Here is a 16,238-nt window from a genome sequence, read left to right as displayed (position 1 = left end):
CTGCAGGGGAGTGTGCATTCTCCATCATAGTCTCTCTCTGCTCCCCTCTGCTTCTCTCCCCTCTTCATTTGAGTCAAACTGCTTTCTCTTCCTCCTTCATGCTGTCTGGGGGCTAGCACAGGGTATCGAGAGCCCTGCTGTCAGTTTTACTTACCAAGCACCAATTGCAGGAAAAGCCCTTCTTAGGGCTTGTCTATACTTATGGCTAAATCAGCACTGCTATGATCAATGCAGCGGTGTCAATTTAGCGGGTCTGGTGAAGACAAGCTAAGTCGATGGCAGAGCGCTCTCTCATCAACGTCTGTACTCCACGTCCCCGAGAGGCAGAAGGTAAGTTGGCGGGAGAGCGTCTCCTGTCAATATAGTGCAGTGTAGACACCGCTGTAAGTTGACCTAAGTTACATTGACTTCAGTTACGTAACTTTTGTAACTGAAGTAGTCTCTTAGGTCAACTTACAGCTTTAATGTAGGCCAGCCCAGCAGTCTCAGCAACCCTGGTGTGATGCATGCTTGGTGTCGGCAGAATGTTCAGAGAATTTAGCTGCAATCCTCTGAGCATGTGGAAGTGGCAGTTCTCAGAGGCTTATGACTTGGCTGGGTTTCTTCAAATTTTCAGAGTCAGCATAAAAGAAGTTCTCTGACTCCAGAGTGACTCTCTTGCCAAACTTCAGATTGTCTGTTCCAAAACATGCAGGCTAGAGTTTTTTCAAAGAAACGGTTGTAAGAATTTTTTGACATAAGGGAAAAATACATTGTTTTGCTGTGCTTTGTTTCCTGAAACTTCTGATCGATTTTCAGGGGCTTTCAATAAAAGCCTGGTGAGAATACCTGGCATAGTTTTTCAACTAGAATAGTTAGTGTTAGTACTTTATCCCCGTTCTTTTGATTGTTCAAAAAAAAAAAAAAAATTATTTTCTCCTCAAAGGGAGGGCTGTAGGTTTCCGGGTTTTTTTCCACCACCGCAGCACAATATTCATACCTTGCCCCCTTATGGGGAGAGCATGCTCCCTGAGGGGCATGCCTGGCTCTCCAGAGTTCAGATGCTGCAGGCGCTCTTTCTCTCTCTCTCTCTCTCTGACGGCCACTCTCAGATGGCCACTCTCAGTATGTCTGGTGTCTCAGCAAGACACATATACCACAGAAGTGCTCAGACTGTCACAATCTAAAAGCACTAGAAAGACGAGATCTCCAACTTAAACTTCTCTTCATGGAGAAGTCTCTCTGCCCAGCGTCTGAGCCTGAGGTACGCACCCCACCTGGCCAGAAATTGCCAAACACAGCCTCGGACAAGGACCCTTTTTTCCATGGCCCGGGCTCCCAATCAGCCTGCCAAGAAGGCGGCAAAAAAACAGGGTACCACATTCCCGACCTTGGAGTTGGTCAAGAAAAGGCACTCCACTAATGGGCAAACACTTCCAGTACCGACCACACCTGCCATGTCAGCCGCCGAAACAGTGGGACCTTCCGGCACCGTCAGTACCAAGAAAACAAAAGCCGCCAAACAATCGAGCTCTCCACCTCTTTCTGCTCCACAATTCTTGAGTGAGGATGAAGATGGAGACGAGGATGTTGGGCACTCTACAACATTCCTCCCCTGTGACTGCTCCCATCACTCATGTTCCTCCATTCAAGTGCTACCCAGCAAACCCTCTGAACCAATCCTGGTACGGGCACCCCTGGATGCCCACTATGCCCTTCCTGCCACAATGGTCATTTTGGAACCAATGGGCAGCATATCCACAACAACTGTGCATCTGCCAGTCTTCCAGAGCTGGCACATATCAGTCATCTTTATTAACACCACAGGGACCGCCTGACACCTCCAGAACAGGGGGCTGAAGAGGAGGACAAATTCTCTGACCAGGACAATCCACCTGAAGTCCACTTCTTTTAATCTTCACCTGACAACACTGTTATGCCCCCACCTTCCAACACAGGTGATGATTTCAAACAAGTCCAAGACCTCAACAGAGAGAGTTGTCACTTCTCTGGACATTTCACTGGAAGAAAGTCCGGGTGTCTTGACATAAATTACTGCACACATCAACCTCATCTAAAATTGCCCTTCTGATAAATGATATGATTATGAACCCTGTGAAATTGCTCTGGCAAACCCCTGCAACAATTCCACCTATCTGTAAGAGGTCTGATAAAAAGTTCTACATGCCTGCATAGGGCACTGAATTTCTCTTTTCGTGTCCAACGCTGAACTCATTTGTGATTGACTCAGTCAATGAGCAAGGTAGACAGCAATATCCCAGCAACACCCTTTATGACAAAGACTGGAAACAGCTTGACCTTTTCGGCTGCAAAGCATACTCGGCTGCAACCTTACAATTTAAGAAAAGCCAACTATGAAGCCTTATTGGCAAGGTATTTCCACTTTAACTATGCAGGTCTTTCTGAATTTTCTGAATTTATTCTAGATGACAAAAAAGAACAGTACAATCTAGCATCACAGAAGGTCAGTTCATAACCAGAACATCATTACGGCTGCTCTTGGCTCAGCAGATTCAGCAGTGAGATCCATAGCGACCGTGGTTATGTGGCGGGCTTCCTGGCTTCATCTATTGAGATTCCCAAAGCCAGTACAGTAACTGTAGAAGACTTACCATTCAAGGGATCCACACTCTTTGCGGACAAGACAGACAAGTCCTTACACACTCTCAAGGACTCGAGAGCAACATTGCAATCTCTGGAAATTTACACATGTAAGATCAAAAGAAGACAGGGAAGTTATCAAGCCCCTCAAACATCCTGGCCCCCTCTGTATGCACAACGCCATAGATACTATGGCCATCGGGGCAGAAACAGAAAACCTCGAGGAGAAGACAGTCTGCTCCCTTGAATACTACATCTCAGCCATCAACTTCCAGACAACAAATCTGAAGCCCTGGTCGAAGGCCCAAGAACCCCATCTCTTTCAATACTAGAACCATCTACCACTTGCAAGACCTTAGGAAATCACCTGATTCTATTTTACCCGATCTGGTAGAGTATTACAACAGATAGATATTAGAAATTATCAAAACTGGTTACTCCATCCCCCTTACCTCCAAACCCCCTACCCACTCCCTTTCCCTGTCCCTCTTCAGGGACCCCTCTCATGAGCATTTACTGCCAGAAGAGGTAACTCACCTCATATCTCTAGGAGCAGTAGAACCCATACCATCCGAGTATAGAGGGAAGGGGTTCTATTCCCATTATTTTCTCTCTCAGAAAAAAACAGGAGGCTGGAGACCTATCCTCGATCTATGGCGATTCAACAAATTTGTGAAAACACGATGATTCAAAATGATCACACTAGGAACCATAATCCCAGCGTTAGAAAGGGCTGACTACTTCTTAGCCCTGGACCTTCAGGACACGTTTTCATATATCCATCCATCCCTTACATTGAAAATGTCTACTATTTGCAATAGGACAAGATAACTTCCTATTCAAAGTTCTACCCTTTGGCCTTTCCACTGCCCCTTGGGTACTCTCAAAGGTACTAGACGACGTAGTTGCCTACCTACACAGGAAATCATGTTATTTCCCTACTTGGACGATTGTCTGCTGAAAGCACCAACACTGCAGGCAGTGAGAGAGTCCACCGAACGCACAATAACTCTAATTACAAGGTTAGGCCTTCAGGTAAACATACAAAAATCTACTCTGACACCAGTTCTACACCTGGAATTTATTGGGACAGACTCAACTCTCTCAAGGCAACTGGCTCCCTACCAACAAAACAATTTCTGACCTTTAACCAACTTGATCTCCATAGCGCAAAACAGCTCACAAGTGTCTGCAAGAACTTGCCTACAAATTCTAGGCCATATGGCCACCATGACCTTCATCATCAGACACGCAAGACTACATATACAGTGTCTACAAGCGTGGCTCCAGACAAATTATGTCCCACAGGCATAGTATAAAGCCTCACTATGCCGGATGCAATAAGACTCCCTTTTGTGGTGGACCAATCCAGACCTCATCGTCAGAGGGGGTGCTCTTTCACAGTCTCTCACCATCACCACGGATGCATCCCTTCTAGGTTGGGGAGCGCACCTGAAACCACACTCTATACAGGGCCAGTGGTCCACAAAGGAGTCCCATCTTCATATAAACCTGCTAGAACTGCGAGCGGTTTGGAACGCTTGCTCCCACTTCTTACCAATAATCAAAGACCAGATGGTGCAGATCCTCGCAGAGAATGTGGCTTGTATGTTTTACATAAGCAGACAAGGGGGAGCGCAATCACACTCCCTCTGTGTGGAAGCCATGCGACTTTGACAATGGTGCATCAAGCACAATGTCCATATTACAGCATCATATCTACCCGGTTGCCAGAATACCACAGCGGATACCCTGAGCAGGAACTTCTATCAGGACTGCAAGTGGGAGTTGAATATACATGTACTCCTAAACATTTTTTTTGGACTTTGGGGTTTCCAACAATAGATCTTTTTGCAACTACACAAAATACCAAGTGCCCCCAGTTTTGCCCCAGGGCAGGACTCGGTCCACATGCTCTGGGTGATGCCTTCCTCATCAAGTGAAACGCTCACCTCCTATATGCCTTCCCTCCCATCCCCCTCCTAGTCCATGTGCTTCACAAGATCAGACAAGACAGATCCAGAGTGATCTTAATAGCCCTCACATGGTAGTGACAAACATGGTATCCTTACCTTCTCGACATGGAGGAGGTCTGTCCACCACGTACACACCCACTTCTTCCTTGGCTGCTATCGCAAGACATGTCATCCATCTGGATCCCCAAAGACTCCCATCTCAAAGCGTGGTTACTGCATGACTTTCGGGATCTGAAATGACATATTCCACAGATGTACAAAACATCTTGTTAAACAAATGGAGGACAACTACCTGACTCTCATACATACATAAGTGGAGGCGATTTGACTCATGGTGCCAATGCAAACAGGCCGCACTTATGTCAGCCCCCTTACCTCTCATTCTAGACTACTTGCTAGAACTAAAACAGATGGGCCTTTCCATGAGTTTGATATGAGTACACCTATCCGTTCTCGCAGCGTTCAATTACAATGTAGACTGATTCTCTACTTTTACACACTCGCTTTTTAAAGAGCCTCTCTAATTCCTACCTGGAAGTTCGAAATCCTAACCCATCATGGAACCTCAACTGAATCCTCCGTACCCTCAGCGCCCTCCATTTTAGCCTATGACTACAAGCTCCTTGCTACACCTTTCCATGAAGGTTGCATTCCTAGTGGCCATTACATTCGCCAGGAGGGTGGAAGAATTGGGAGCTCTCATGGCTGGCCCACCTTACATTATATTTTTCAAAGATAAAGTATCCCTCAGACTACATCCAAGTTTCTACTTAAAGTTGCCTAATCCTTTCACCTCAACCAAACAATCCACTTACCAACATTTTTCCCCAAACCACATGTGGATAGGTGACAGTCCAGATTACACTCCTTGGATGTCTGCAGGGCTATAGCCTTCTACATTGATAGAACAAAATCTTTTTGCAAGTCTCGAAAACTGTTCGTCTCAATCGCCAAACGATGAAAAGGCAACACCATATCCAAACAATGGCTATCCAAATGGATATCAGACTACATAAAACTTTCTATGGCATGACCGAAAACCCTCTACGGGGAGCCGCACACGTTGTACCAGAGCCCTATCAGCCTCTATAGTGTTTCTTAACAATGTTCCCATCATGGAAATCTGTAGTGCCACAACCTGGTCCTCCCCTACACATTTACCCAGCATTACGCTTTAACATCATGCATCTTCCGATACCCTGTTCGGTCCCACTGTACTCTCATCTGCTATGACTTCAACTCTCTCCTTCCACTGGAGGGCACTGCTCTGAAGTCACCGAAGTGGAGCACCCACGGGGACATCACTCAACTTTCTCCTCTTCTTTACTCACCTTGTGCAGGTGGAGATGGTTGCACAAAGTCAGTTAACCACCTGAAGCAGCACAAGACAGAGACCACGCATGTGCGACCCAATCGGGCACTGCTACCATAAATCTCTGATTACGAGCGCAGGGATGCATGGACACCTAAATTAGAGCACTCACAGGGGGACACATCTCGAAGAACCTACGTTCCTGTACAAGATGAGTAACTTTCTCTTGTGTCAGTGATGAGAGGTGGAAATGGGCAATAGAGGAAAAAGAAATGTCTTGAACAAGCAGTCAGAGGCCTGTCAGAATTATCATAATTAGTATGGTGAAGTGCATTGAGGACATGACCAGAAATGTGTATTTGAGACTTTGGAGGTCCTAATTGGACATCTGTTCTTGTAGCTTCTGCCAGTTAAGGACAAAAATGGAGAATACTGCCAGAGCATTGATGCACAACTTAAGCATTGGCATATATATTTTTTTAATGAATTAATGAACAGATCCCCATCAAAGTGTAAACTACATCTTAATCAAAAAATGAACAGTCCAGAAAACAGTCAGGTGACATTAGAGAACATGATACTTGCAGTCAGACAGTTAAGACTAGATGCTTTCTTTTCTTGACAGTATTTCATCAGATTTGCTAAAGAGTGGCGGCTCAGATTTAGTTCACTGGTTTCAAAGAGTTATCTTAAATTTGAGAAACCAGCCACATTTCAGAAGATTGGAAAAGGATCCGCGCCATCCCTTTTTTTCAAAAAAGGAAAGAAATAATCCTTGCTCAAATTATAGGGGAATAACACTGCTGTCAGTCCCAAGGAAGGTGTCTGCTAAACTGACTGGAATAGTGTCTTAATTCAAAAATGAGGGACAACGAGTCTGGTTTCCATACAGGTCAATCAACAATCCATGCTATATGTGTTCTGCAGAATGTAATTGAAAAACAACTAGAGTGACAACAGGAAATTGGCATCACATTTGTAGACTTTGCAGCCGCTTTTGCTGCATCAATCAGCACCGTGGATACTGCTACGCCAGTATGGAGTGTCTGAGGACTTAGTATCCCTAGTGGAGAAACTATATAGTGATCCATTGACCCCTCACACAGCTAAATGTTCATATTAGACTGATTTTCAGTAGAACCAGGAGTACACCTTGGATGTGTTTTTTGACTGTTATTTAATGTTCTGATAGACCATGTGACGGCAAAGCTGATTGAGGCCAAAGTAGCAGGTGTGAAATTAAAAATTCATCTTTAGCGGATCTAGAGTATGCAAATTATATTTCCTTATTTGGAGAGCCCTACTGACCAACTGCAGCTAATGCTGGAAGAGCTGTGAAAAAGTGCAGAATCCGTGAGACTTGAGATCAGTGAGAGTCACGGCCCACGTGCAGTGGGTGAATGCTGCCATGTCGGCCTTCTTCGCAGAGATGCTGTGTCAGAACATTTGTAAAGCAGCCATGTGGTCCTCCATCCACACCTTTAGCGTTCACTACACGATCATCCCAGCAGTGGTGGCAGATGTGACAGTCAGCCGCAATGTCTTACAACCTATGACTTCTTGCGAGTCCTCGCACCCACCTCCATTCTGAGCACTGCTCGCTACTCTCCCACGTCTGGAATCCAAATAGGGACCGTCACTCGAAGACAAAGAGGGGGTTACTGCTATAATTGGAGGTTCTTCAAGATGTTTGGTCCCTATTTGGATTCCAATATCCACTTTCCATCCCCTCTACTGCAGGTTCTATTGCTTGCTGGTAAGAGTGACTTGGAGCAGCATCTACTTACTACGCAGCCAACTCACAATGAATGTGTGGGTCAACAGGCACTACTACAAACAGTTGCAGCTCTGGTGCATGGTGCGCATGCACACCCACATCTGGAATCCAAATAGGGACCACACAGCTCAAAGAACCTCCAGTTACAAGAAGTAACCTCCTCTTTCAATGTCTTCAAAGGCTTCCGTTTGGGTTGTGGGATGTCTGCGTGACAACTAAAATATAGGTGTTCAACATGGCAGTGATGAGAGCTATATGGAGAGTATATGGAGCAGAAACATGGCTGTTAAAAACAGCTGAGGTGAGGAAACTAAACAGTTTTCTTTGTTAAAAGTTATGGCGTTGGCGAAGTTTGAGAGGGAGTTATGGGAGGGAGACATAATATTGCTATGGTTAGGAAGTGCTAACCCTGCTCCTGTCTCCTCCACCTGTGTATCCACATGGACAACCTAACCATGGATACCTCTATCCATATCCTGGTGTGGACTTGCAGAGACTTTGGCCTGCATTTCCCACTGACAGAGAGCCAGGCTGGGGGACCATCCAGTGTGGAAAGGTGCCTGCTGGTGGAATCTCTCAGGAAGCAGGTGGGAGAGCTACAGGAGAAGGTGGCTAGGCTGAGGAGCATCCATGCCCATGAGGAATTCCTCGAGTATTCATATGGAGACATCCAAGGCTGAGGAAGCTATCCAGCTACAGAGAACTGCTGTCACACCACAGTGGCAGGAGGATATGGCTCTTGTCAGAGTGAGGACACTGGCTGCTGGTTACTTCTGGCAGCAGGCAGTGCTCCACCCCTACTCTCAACCCACCCACCATGGTGATGGAAAACCATTATGCTGCCCTGGCAATGAGTGATGAGGAATCCTCCCCAAAGGTGCAGGAGGAGAAGCCACGTAGCCCCAAGGCTGGGAGGATCGCAGCTACCATTCCCCGGAGGAAACATCGGGTAGTGGTGGTTGGTGAGGAAGGACTGCGAAGCAGAGATGGGGTCCACCTATCGAGGAAGGGGAAGAGAATATTTGGATATAGACTGGCTAACCTCCTGAGGAGGGTTTTAAACTAGGTTTGAAGGGGTCAGGTGACCAAAGCCCATAGATAAGTAAAAAATATGGAGACTTGAGAGAAGGGTCGGAATTTGGGGGAAGCATGGCCTGTTACAGCAGGGATAAGGGAGAGACAAGACAGAACTAGGGGTGGGGGGAAGGGAAATCAAATCAGTATTTTAGATGTCTGTATACTAATGTGATAAATATGGGGAATAAGCAGGAAGAACTCGAAATGCTAGTAAATAAACAACTATGATATAGTTGGCATCACATATTGACTTGGTGGGATAATATGCATGACTGGAATATTGGTATAAAGGGTACAGCTTGCTCAGGAAGACAAGCAGGGGAAAAAGGGAGGTGTTGCCTTATATATTAAAAATGTATTCAGTTGGACTGAGGTTGAGATGGAAATAGAAGACGGATTTGTTTAAAGTATCTGGGTAAAGATAAAATGGGTAAAAAGCAAGGGTGATCTCATGATAGGAATCTACTACAGGCTATCTAACCAGGACAAAGAGGTGGAGGAGGCTTTTTTTAAACAACTAACAAAATCATCCAAAACACAGTACTTGGTCATGATAGGGGTCTTAAACTACTCCGACATCTGTTGGGAAAATAACACAGCAGGGCACAGGTCAGATGACAAAGGATAAATATAAACAACCCAAGTATGTAGGGACAAAATTAGAAAAGTCAAGGCACAAAACGAGATCAAACTAGCTAGAGACATAAAGGGTAACAAGAATCCACAAATAAAAATACAATCTACCAATACGTTAGAAGCAAGAGGAAGACCAAGGACAGGTTAGGGCCATTACTCAATGAGGGGAGGAAAACTAACCGAAAATGTGGAAATGGTAGATGTGCTTAATAACTTCCATGTTTCGTTTGTGACCATGAAGGTTGGTGGTGATTGGAAATCTAACATAGTGAATGCCAGTGAAAATGAGGTAGGATCAGAGGCAAAAATAGGGGAAGAACAAGTTAAAAATTACTTAGACAAGTTAGATGTCTTCAAGTCACTGGGACATGATGAAATACATCCTAGAATATTCAAGGAGCTGACAGAAGAGATATGAGCTATTAATTATTATATTTGAAAAGTCATGGAAAACAGGTGAGATTCCAGAAGACTGGAAAAGGGCAAATATAATGCCAATCTATGCAAAGGGAAATATGGACAACCCAGGGAATTACAAACCAGTCAGCTTAACTTCTGTACCCGGAAAGATAATGGAGCAAATAATTAAGCAATCAATTTTCAAACATCTAGAAGATAAGGTGATAAGTAACAGCGTGGATTTTTCAAGAACAAATCATGTCAAACCAACCTAACAGCTTTATTTCACAGCGTAACAAGCCTCGTGGATGGGGGGGGGGAAGTGGTATATCTTGACTTTAGTATAGCTTTTGATACTGTCTCGCATGACCTTCTCATAAACAAACTAGGGAAATGCAACCTAGATGGAGCTACTGTAAGGTGGGTGCATAACTTGTTGGAAAACCGTTCCCAGAGGCTAGTCATCAGTGGTTCACATACATGTTGAAAGGGCATAATGAGTGGGGCCCCGCAGGGATTAGTTCTGGGTCTGGTTCTGTTCCATATCTTCATCAGTGATTTAGATAATGGCATAGAGAGTACATTTGTAAAGTTTGCGGACGATAACAAGCTGGGAGGGGTTGCAAGTCCTTTAGAGGATAGGATTACAATTCAAAATGATCTGGACAAACTGGAGAAATGGTCTGAATTAAATAGGATGAAATTCAATGGGGACCAGTGCAGAGTACTCCACTTAAGAAGGAACAATCAGTTGCACACATACAGAATGGGAAATGACTGCCTAGAAAGGAGCACAGTGGAAATGGATCTGGGGGTCATAGTGTATCACCAGCTAAATATGAGTCCACAGTTGTAACGCTGTTGCAAAAAAAGAAAACATCATTCTGGGATTTATTAGCAGGACTGTTGTAAGCAAGACATGAGAAGTATTTCTTCCGCTCTACTCCGCGCTGATTAGGCCTCAACTGGAGTATTGTGTCCAGTTCTGGGTGCCACATTTCAGGAAAGATGTGGACAAATTGGAGAAAGTCCAGAGAAAAGCAACAAAAATTATTAAAAGTTAGAGAACACGATCTATGATGGGAGATTGAAAATTTGTTGTTTGTTTAGTCTGGAAAAGAGAAGATGAAGAGGGGACATAACAATTTTCAAGTACATAAAAGGCTGTTACAAGGAGGAAGGAGAAGAATTGTTCTTAACCTCTGAGACTAGGACAAGAAGCAATGAGCTGAAATTACAGCAAGGGAGGTTTAAATTGGACATCTGGAAAAACTTCTTCTCAGTGTGGTTAAGCACTAGAATAAATTGCCTAGGGTAGTTTTGGAATCTCCATCATTGGAGATTTTTATGAGCAGGTTAGACAACACCTGTCAGGGATGGTCTAGATAATACTTAGTCCTGCCATGAGTGCAGGGGACTGGACTAGATGACCTCTCGAGGTCCCTTCCAGTCCTATGATTCTATGATTAACATCCATTGGTTCGATTTAATCATAAACAAGGAGATACTTAGGTGATCCCGACAAGTTGCAGTCTTGAACCAGTTGAGAAAAAGACGACTGCAGTGGTGCGGTCATGTACAACAGGTAGAAGAAGGTACACTTTTACAGAAGGTTTCTAGAGCTAAGATCGAAGGAAGTAGAGTACAAAGCCAACCACAAATGATGTTGGAAGATGCAGTTATGAGTGGTTTAAGCCTAAACTCTTCCGTACTATTGGTGAAGGAAGAAGTATTTGCAAGGGATCGTTCAAGATGGAAGTCCATTTTGCACACCACAATGGCTACATCTTAGCAATGTGAAACTGTTGCTTCTTAACTATAGCTGTTGCTGCCAGCTCCATCTTCAATTCAAATATGTTTTTAAGAGTGACCAGAAGTAATGTGTCTGAATGTGTTTTGACTAGGCCCAGTTAGGAAACTGAATTTCTGTCCTGGGAAAATGTTTGAATTTTTTGAAAAAATGTCTCGCTAAAGTCCCTTTCTGCCAGAGCGAACCCAGGGATTACGGACGATATTTTTCAGGAGTATTGCCAAACATGTTTAGTCTGGCAATCACAGTTTCCCTTTGAGTGTAATACAAGGAAGAGCAATCAAGCTTTACCTCCAACTTTACAATATCTGTCATCTTTAATGTACACTTAAAATCTATACTTTTTTCTTTCTATTTCACCACTCAATTCCTAAAATTCTGGCTTTAGGCTAAATAATGAGCAACCTCTGAGTTTATCAGTTCTAAGAAACCATGATAGCCAGTAATCTCAAGTGGAAAAATATTTCAACTCTATTTTCATTTCCTAGTAGCACTTAAACTATTCACTTATTTCGCATTGGTCCCCCTTGAACAGAATAATTTATTTACAGCTTATTTATTCCTTACTGTAAACAAGGCATTTTTGTGAGCGTAAATATTACATTAGAGCCATCATCTCAAATTATATATTGGGGAAGAGTAATCAGATATTTGTGTGAGGCTGATTAACAATGCCTTCCTAATAGATTTGAACTTAATGTTTTAAAAATGGACATGTTAGCTGAAATCTGCAGTAATTTGTACATTTGAGTCAACGTACTGTTTTTCCATTTCTCAGTGCCCTTATCAAGCAAGTAAACAAGTCTATAGATGGAACAGCAGATGATGAAGATGAGGGTGTACCTACTGATCAGGCAATCAGAGCAGGTCTTGAATTGCTTAAGGTAAATATTCTCTTGTTGTTCAGTGAACATTAAGATAGCTTTGTTAAAATTCTATAAAGTAACTTTGTTAAAATATATTATTAATTCTTCTTCGAGTGCTTGCTCATATCCATTCCATTAGGTGTGCGCGCGCCGCGTGCACGATCGTCGGAAGATTTTCTACCCTAGCAACACCGTCGGGTCGGCTGTGGAGCCCCCTAGAGTGGCGCCTCCATGGCGCTGAATATATACCCCAGCCGACCCGGCGCCCCCTCAGTTCCTTCTTACCGCCCCTGACGGTCGTTGGAACTGTGGAGCGCGGCATAGCTGTCCTCCACTCTCCCTAGCTTAGTTAGTTATTCGCAGTTGCAGTTATAGTTATAGTTCTAGTGTTTATAGTTAAATAGTTAAATAGTTTTTAAAGTTGTTCTAGTTGTTATAGTAGTCCAGGGGATTAAGGGGGTCGTCTCCCCCTTTCTCCCCCGGCCGCGGGCCCGGGCTCATGCCCAACGCTCCCGGCTTCAAGCAGTGCGCCTCCTGTGCTAAGCCTATGCCCACGAGCGACCCGCACGACTCCTGTCTGAAGTGCCTGGGAGAGTCCCATCAAACAGATAAGTGCAAGATCTGTAAGGCCTTCAGACCAAGGACCAAGAAAGAGCGGGACTTTCGGCTCCGGCAACTCCTGATGGAGGCGGCACTTAGTCCGGACACTCCCTCTACAAGCCAAGCCCCGGCACCTAGCGCCTCGGTGCGCAGTGCCCCGGCAGCACCGGCCATGCCGACCACGCGAGTGGTGTCGGACAAGCCGCCTCGGCACCGGACCTCGTCGGCACCGCAGCAAGTGCCTCGACGCCGGTCATTATCCCCGGGGCATAAAAAAGCCCATAAGACGGGGGCCTCCGTGCCGAAGACGCCGGCTCCCCCAGTGCCGGGGGTAGAGCCGAGTTCGCCGGTGGAGCACCGAAAACAGGTGCCTCCAGCACTGTCGACTCCGGCGCCGAGGCCGTTGAGTCCGGTGCAGATAGCGTCTCCACCGAGACCGGCGGTGATACAACTCCCGTCGACTCCAGAGACCTTCACGGTGGCGAGAGACTTGATAGCTCTCATGGAGCCGGCACCGCCTCAACCACCGGCACCGACGGCACCGTTGACTCGCCCGGTCCAGTCGAGGGGGAAACCTGCCTTGATGCGCCCTCCATCGCAAGGGCTGGAACCTCGGCACCGGTCCAGGTCCCGAAGCAGGTCCCCACGCCGCTCGCAGTCCCGGCACCGAATATCACCTCGGCACCGGTCGTACTCGCGGCCAAGATCTTCGTCACGGCACCGCTCTACGTCTCGGCACCACTATGATCGTCGGCACCGATCAACGTCGAGACGTAGTTCTCGGCACCGCCACGGTCGACGCTCGACGTCGAGAGGCCGCTCCCGGCACCGGGCATACTCCAGGTCCTCGTCGAGGTCCAGATCCGGCTCCCGGCACCGACGAGGTCATCGGCACCGATCGCGGTCCCGGCACCGCGTAGAGATAGATCATCTCCGGACCGGCACCGTGCGGCACCGCAGCTCACGGGAATCGTTTCGTCTCTCTCGGCACCGCCATGGCCATCAAGATCGGTGTCTCGCTCCTCCGAAGACCTGTCGAGATCGGCATACCCCCCTCAAGGGCAAGCCGAGGAACGGGACTTGGGCCATTGGCAGGAGATGACAGAGGACCATTCTCATGGCCCATCTCACTGGTCGTTTTGGACCCCGTGGGCGTACCACCAGGAGCAAGGGGCTCCAATACCCTCGACCTCTCGCTCGGGTCACTCCGTTAGAAGGGCCCCGGAGTCTACCATCTCTCGGCCTCCGCCAGGGGGCATGGAGGCTTCCGTGTCCACGCCACCCGACGCCATGGACCCAAGCACAGGTGATGCTCTGGCCCAGGAGCAGGGAGACCAGGACCCTCCCTTGGATCCTGTACCACCGGAGGCATCTTCCTCTTCCTCTCCGGATGAGGCAGTGGCGGGCACATCATGTACAGGTCCTCCTCCGATAGATCTTCGGGCTCACCAGGATCTCCTGCGTAGGATGGCCCGTAATATGGACCTGCAGGCGGAGGAGATAGTGGAGGTGCAGGACCCTATCGTGAACATCCTCGGAGCGGATGCCCCATCGAGGGTGGCGTTACCCCTGATCCGCACGATACAGGCCAATGCAGATACGATATGGCAAACTCCTGCCTCTATCCCACCCACAGCGAGAGGGGTGGAAAGGAAATACTTTGTCCCGTCTAAAGACTACGGGTACTTGTATACCCACCCCCAACCGTGTTCACTGGTGGTGGCATCAGTGAACGCAAGAGAGCGCCACGGTCAGCAGGCTGCAGCGCCTAAATCAAAGGAGGCTAAGCGACTCGATTTGTTTGGCCGTAAAGTTTACTCAGCCGGAGGGCTGCAACTTAGAGCGGCGAACCAGCAGGCGCTCCTGAGCCGCTACAACTTTAAATCCTGGAACTCTATGGGGAAGTTTAAGGAGTTGGTTCCCCAAGAGTCCAGGGAGGAGTTTGGAGCCATGGTAGAGGAGAGTAAGAAGGTGGCTCGGACCTCCTTGCAGGCCTCCTTGGACATAGCGGACTCGGCTGCGAGGACCCTGGCTTCGGGTATCGCTATGCGGAGGATCTCCTGGCTTCAGGTTTCGGGTTTGCCTCCGGAGCTGCAGCAAACCCTACAGGATCTGCCCTTTGAGGGACATGGATTGTTCTCGGACAAGACGGACTCTCGCCTGCAGAGCCTCAAGGACTCGAGAACAATCATGCGCTCCCTGGGGATGCATGTTGCGGGCCCTCAGCGCAGACCATTTAGGCCACAGCCTCAGCGCTTCTACCCCCCCCCCCCGCCTCGTCAGAGACAGGACTCGGCCCGGAGGCGAGGGCGAGGTGGTAGGAGAAGGTGGACCGGCCCTCAACCAGGCCAGAACCAGGGGCCACCTAGACCACGTTCAGGCCCCAGGCAGAACTTTTGAAGGTGCGGTCGAGGACGGCGCCCCAGTCATCCCCCAGGATCCAGCCCCCTCCTTCCGGGATCGCCTCTCCCACTTCCACCGTGCTTGGTCCCTTATAACTTCGGACCGTTGGGTCCTCCGCACGGTGGAGAGGGGATACGCTATCCAGTTTTCTTCTATCCCCCCCTCCCACCCCCCTTCCCCGTCCCTCTTCAGGGACCCTTCTCACGAGCAACTTCTTATACAGGAGGTTTCTACGCTCCTGGCCCTGGGGGCCATAGAGGAGGTTCCGATAGAGTTAAGGGGCAGGGGATTTTATTCCCGTTACTTCCTGATCCCCAAGTCCAAAGGAGGTCTGCGGCCCATCTTGGACTTGCGCGGACTCAACAAATTCGTAGTAAAGTTGAAGTTCCGCATGGTCTCTTTGGGGGCCATTATCCCTTCCCTCGATCCTGGAGACTGGTTCGCCGCCCTCGACATGAAAGACGCATACTTTCACATCACAATTTACCCACCTCACAGACGCTTCCTGCGATTCGTGGTAAACACGGTGCACTACCAATTTGCAGTCCTTCCCTTCGGCCTATCCTCGGCCCCAAGAGTGTTCACGAAATGTATGGCTGTTGTGGCAGCGTACCTTCGTCGACAAGGGATACAGGTGTTCCCGTACCTAGACGACTGGCTGGTACGCGGTCGCACCAAGGAGCAAGTTCAAGCTCACGTCCACATAATAGTGCACACATTCAACGAGTTGGGCATCCTACTCAACAAGGACAAATCCACTCTAGAACCTACCCAGAGAATA

At 47.4% G+C, this 16,238-nt stretch overlaps 1 protein-coding gene across 3 annotated transcripts in view; it reads left to right on the top strand.

The window, feature by feature from the left end:
- The window catches only part of PDS5B (PDS5 cohesin associated factor B), a 263,572-nt gene that overhangs the window by 174,278 nt on the left and 73,056 nt on the right, over window positions 1–16,238 (top strand). For all 3 annotated transcript variants that reach the window (XM_054015327.1, XM_054015328.1, XM_054015326.1), the window contains exon 18: window positions 12,367–12,472. In XM_054015327.1, the coding sequence (XP_053871302.1) occupies window positions 12,367–12,472 (106 nt within the window). The remainder of the gene's footprint in view (window positions 1–12,366; window positions 12,473–16,238) is intronic.

Source organism: Malaclemys terrapin, chromosome 1 (genome assembly GCF_027887155.1).
Source record: "Malaclemys terrapin pileata isolate rMalTer1 chromosome 1, rMalTer1.hap1, whole genome shotgun sequence".
Lineage (NCBI taxonomy): Eukaryota > Metazoa > Chordata > Testudines > Emydidae > Malaclemys > Malaclemys terrapin.
This window is presented reverse-complemented; position numbering and strand designations above follow the sequence as displayed.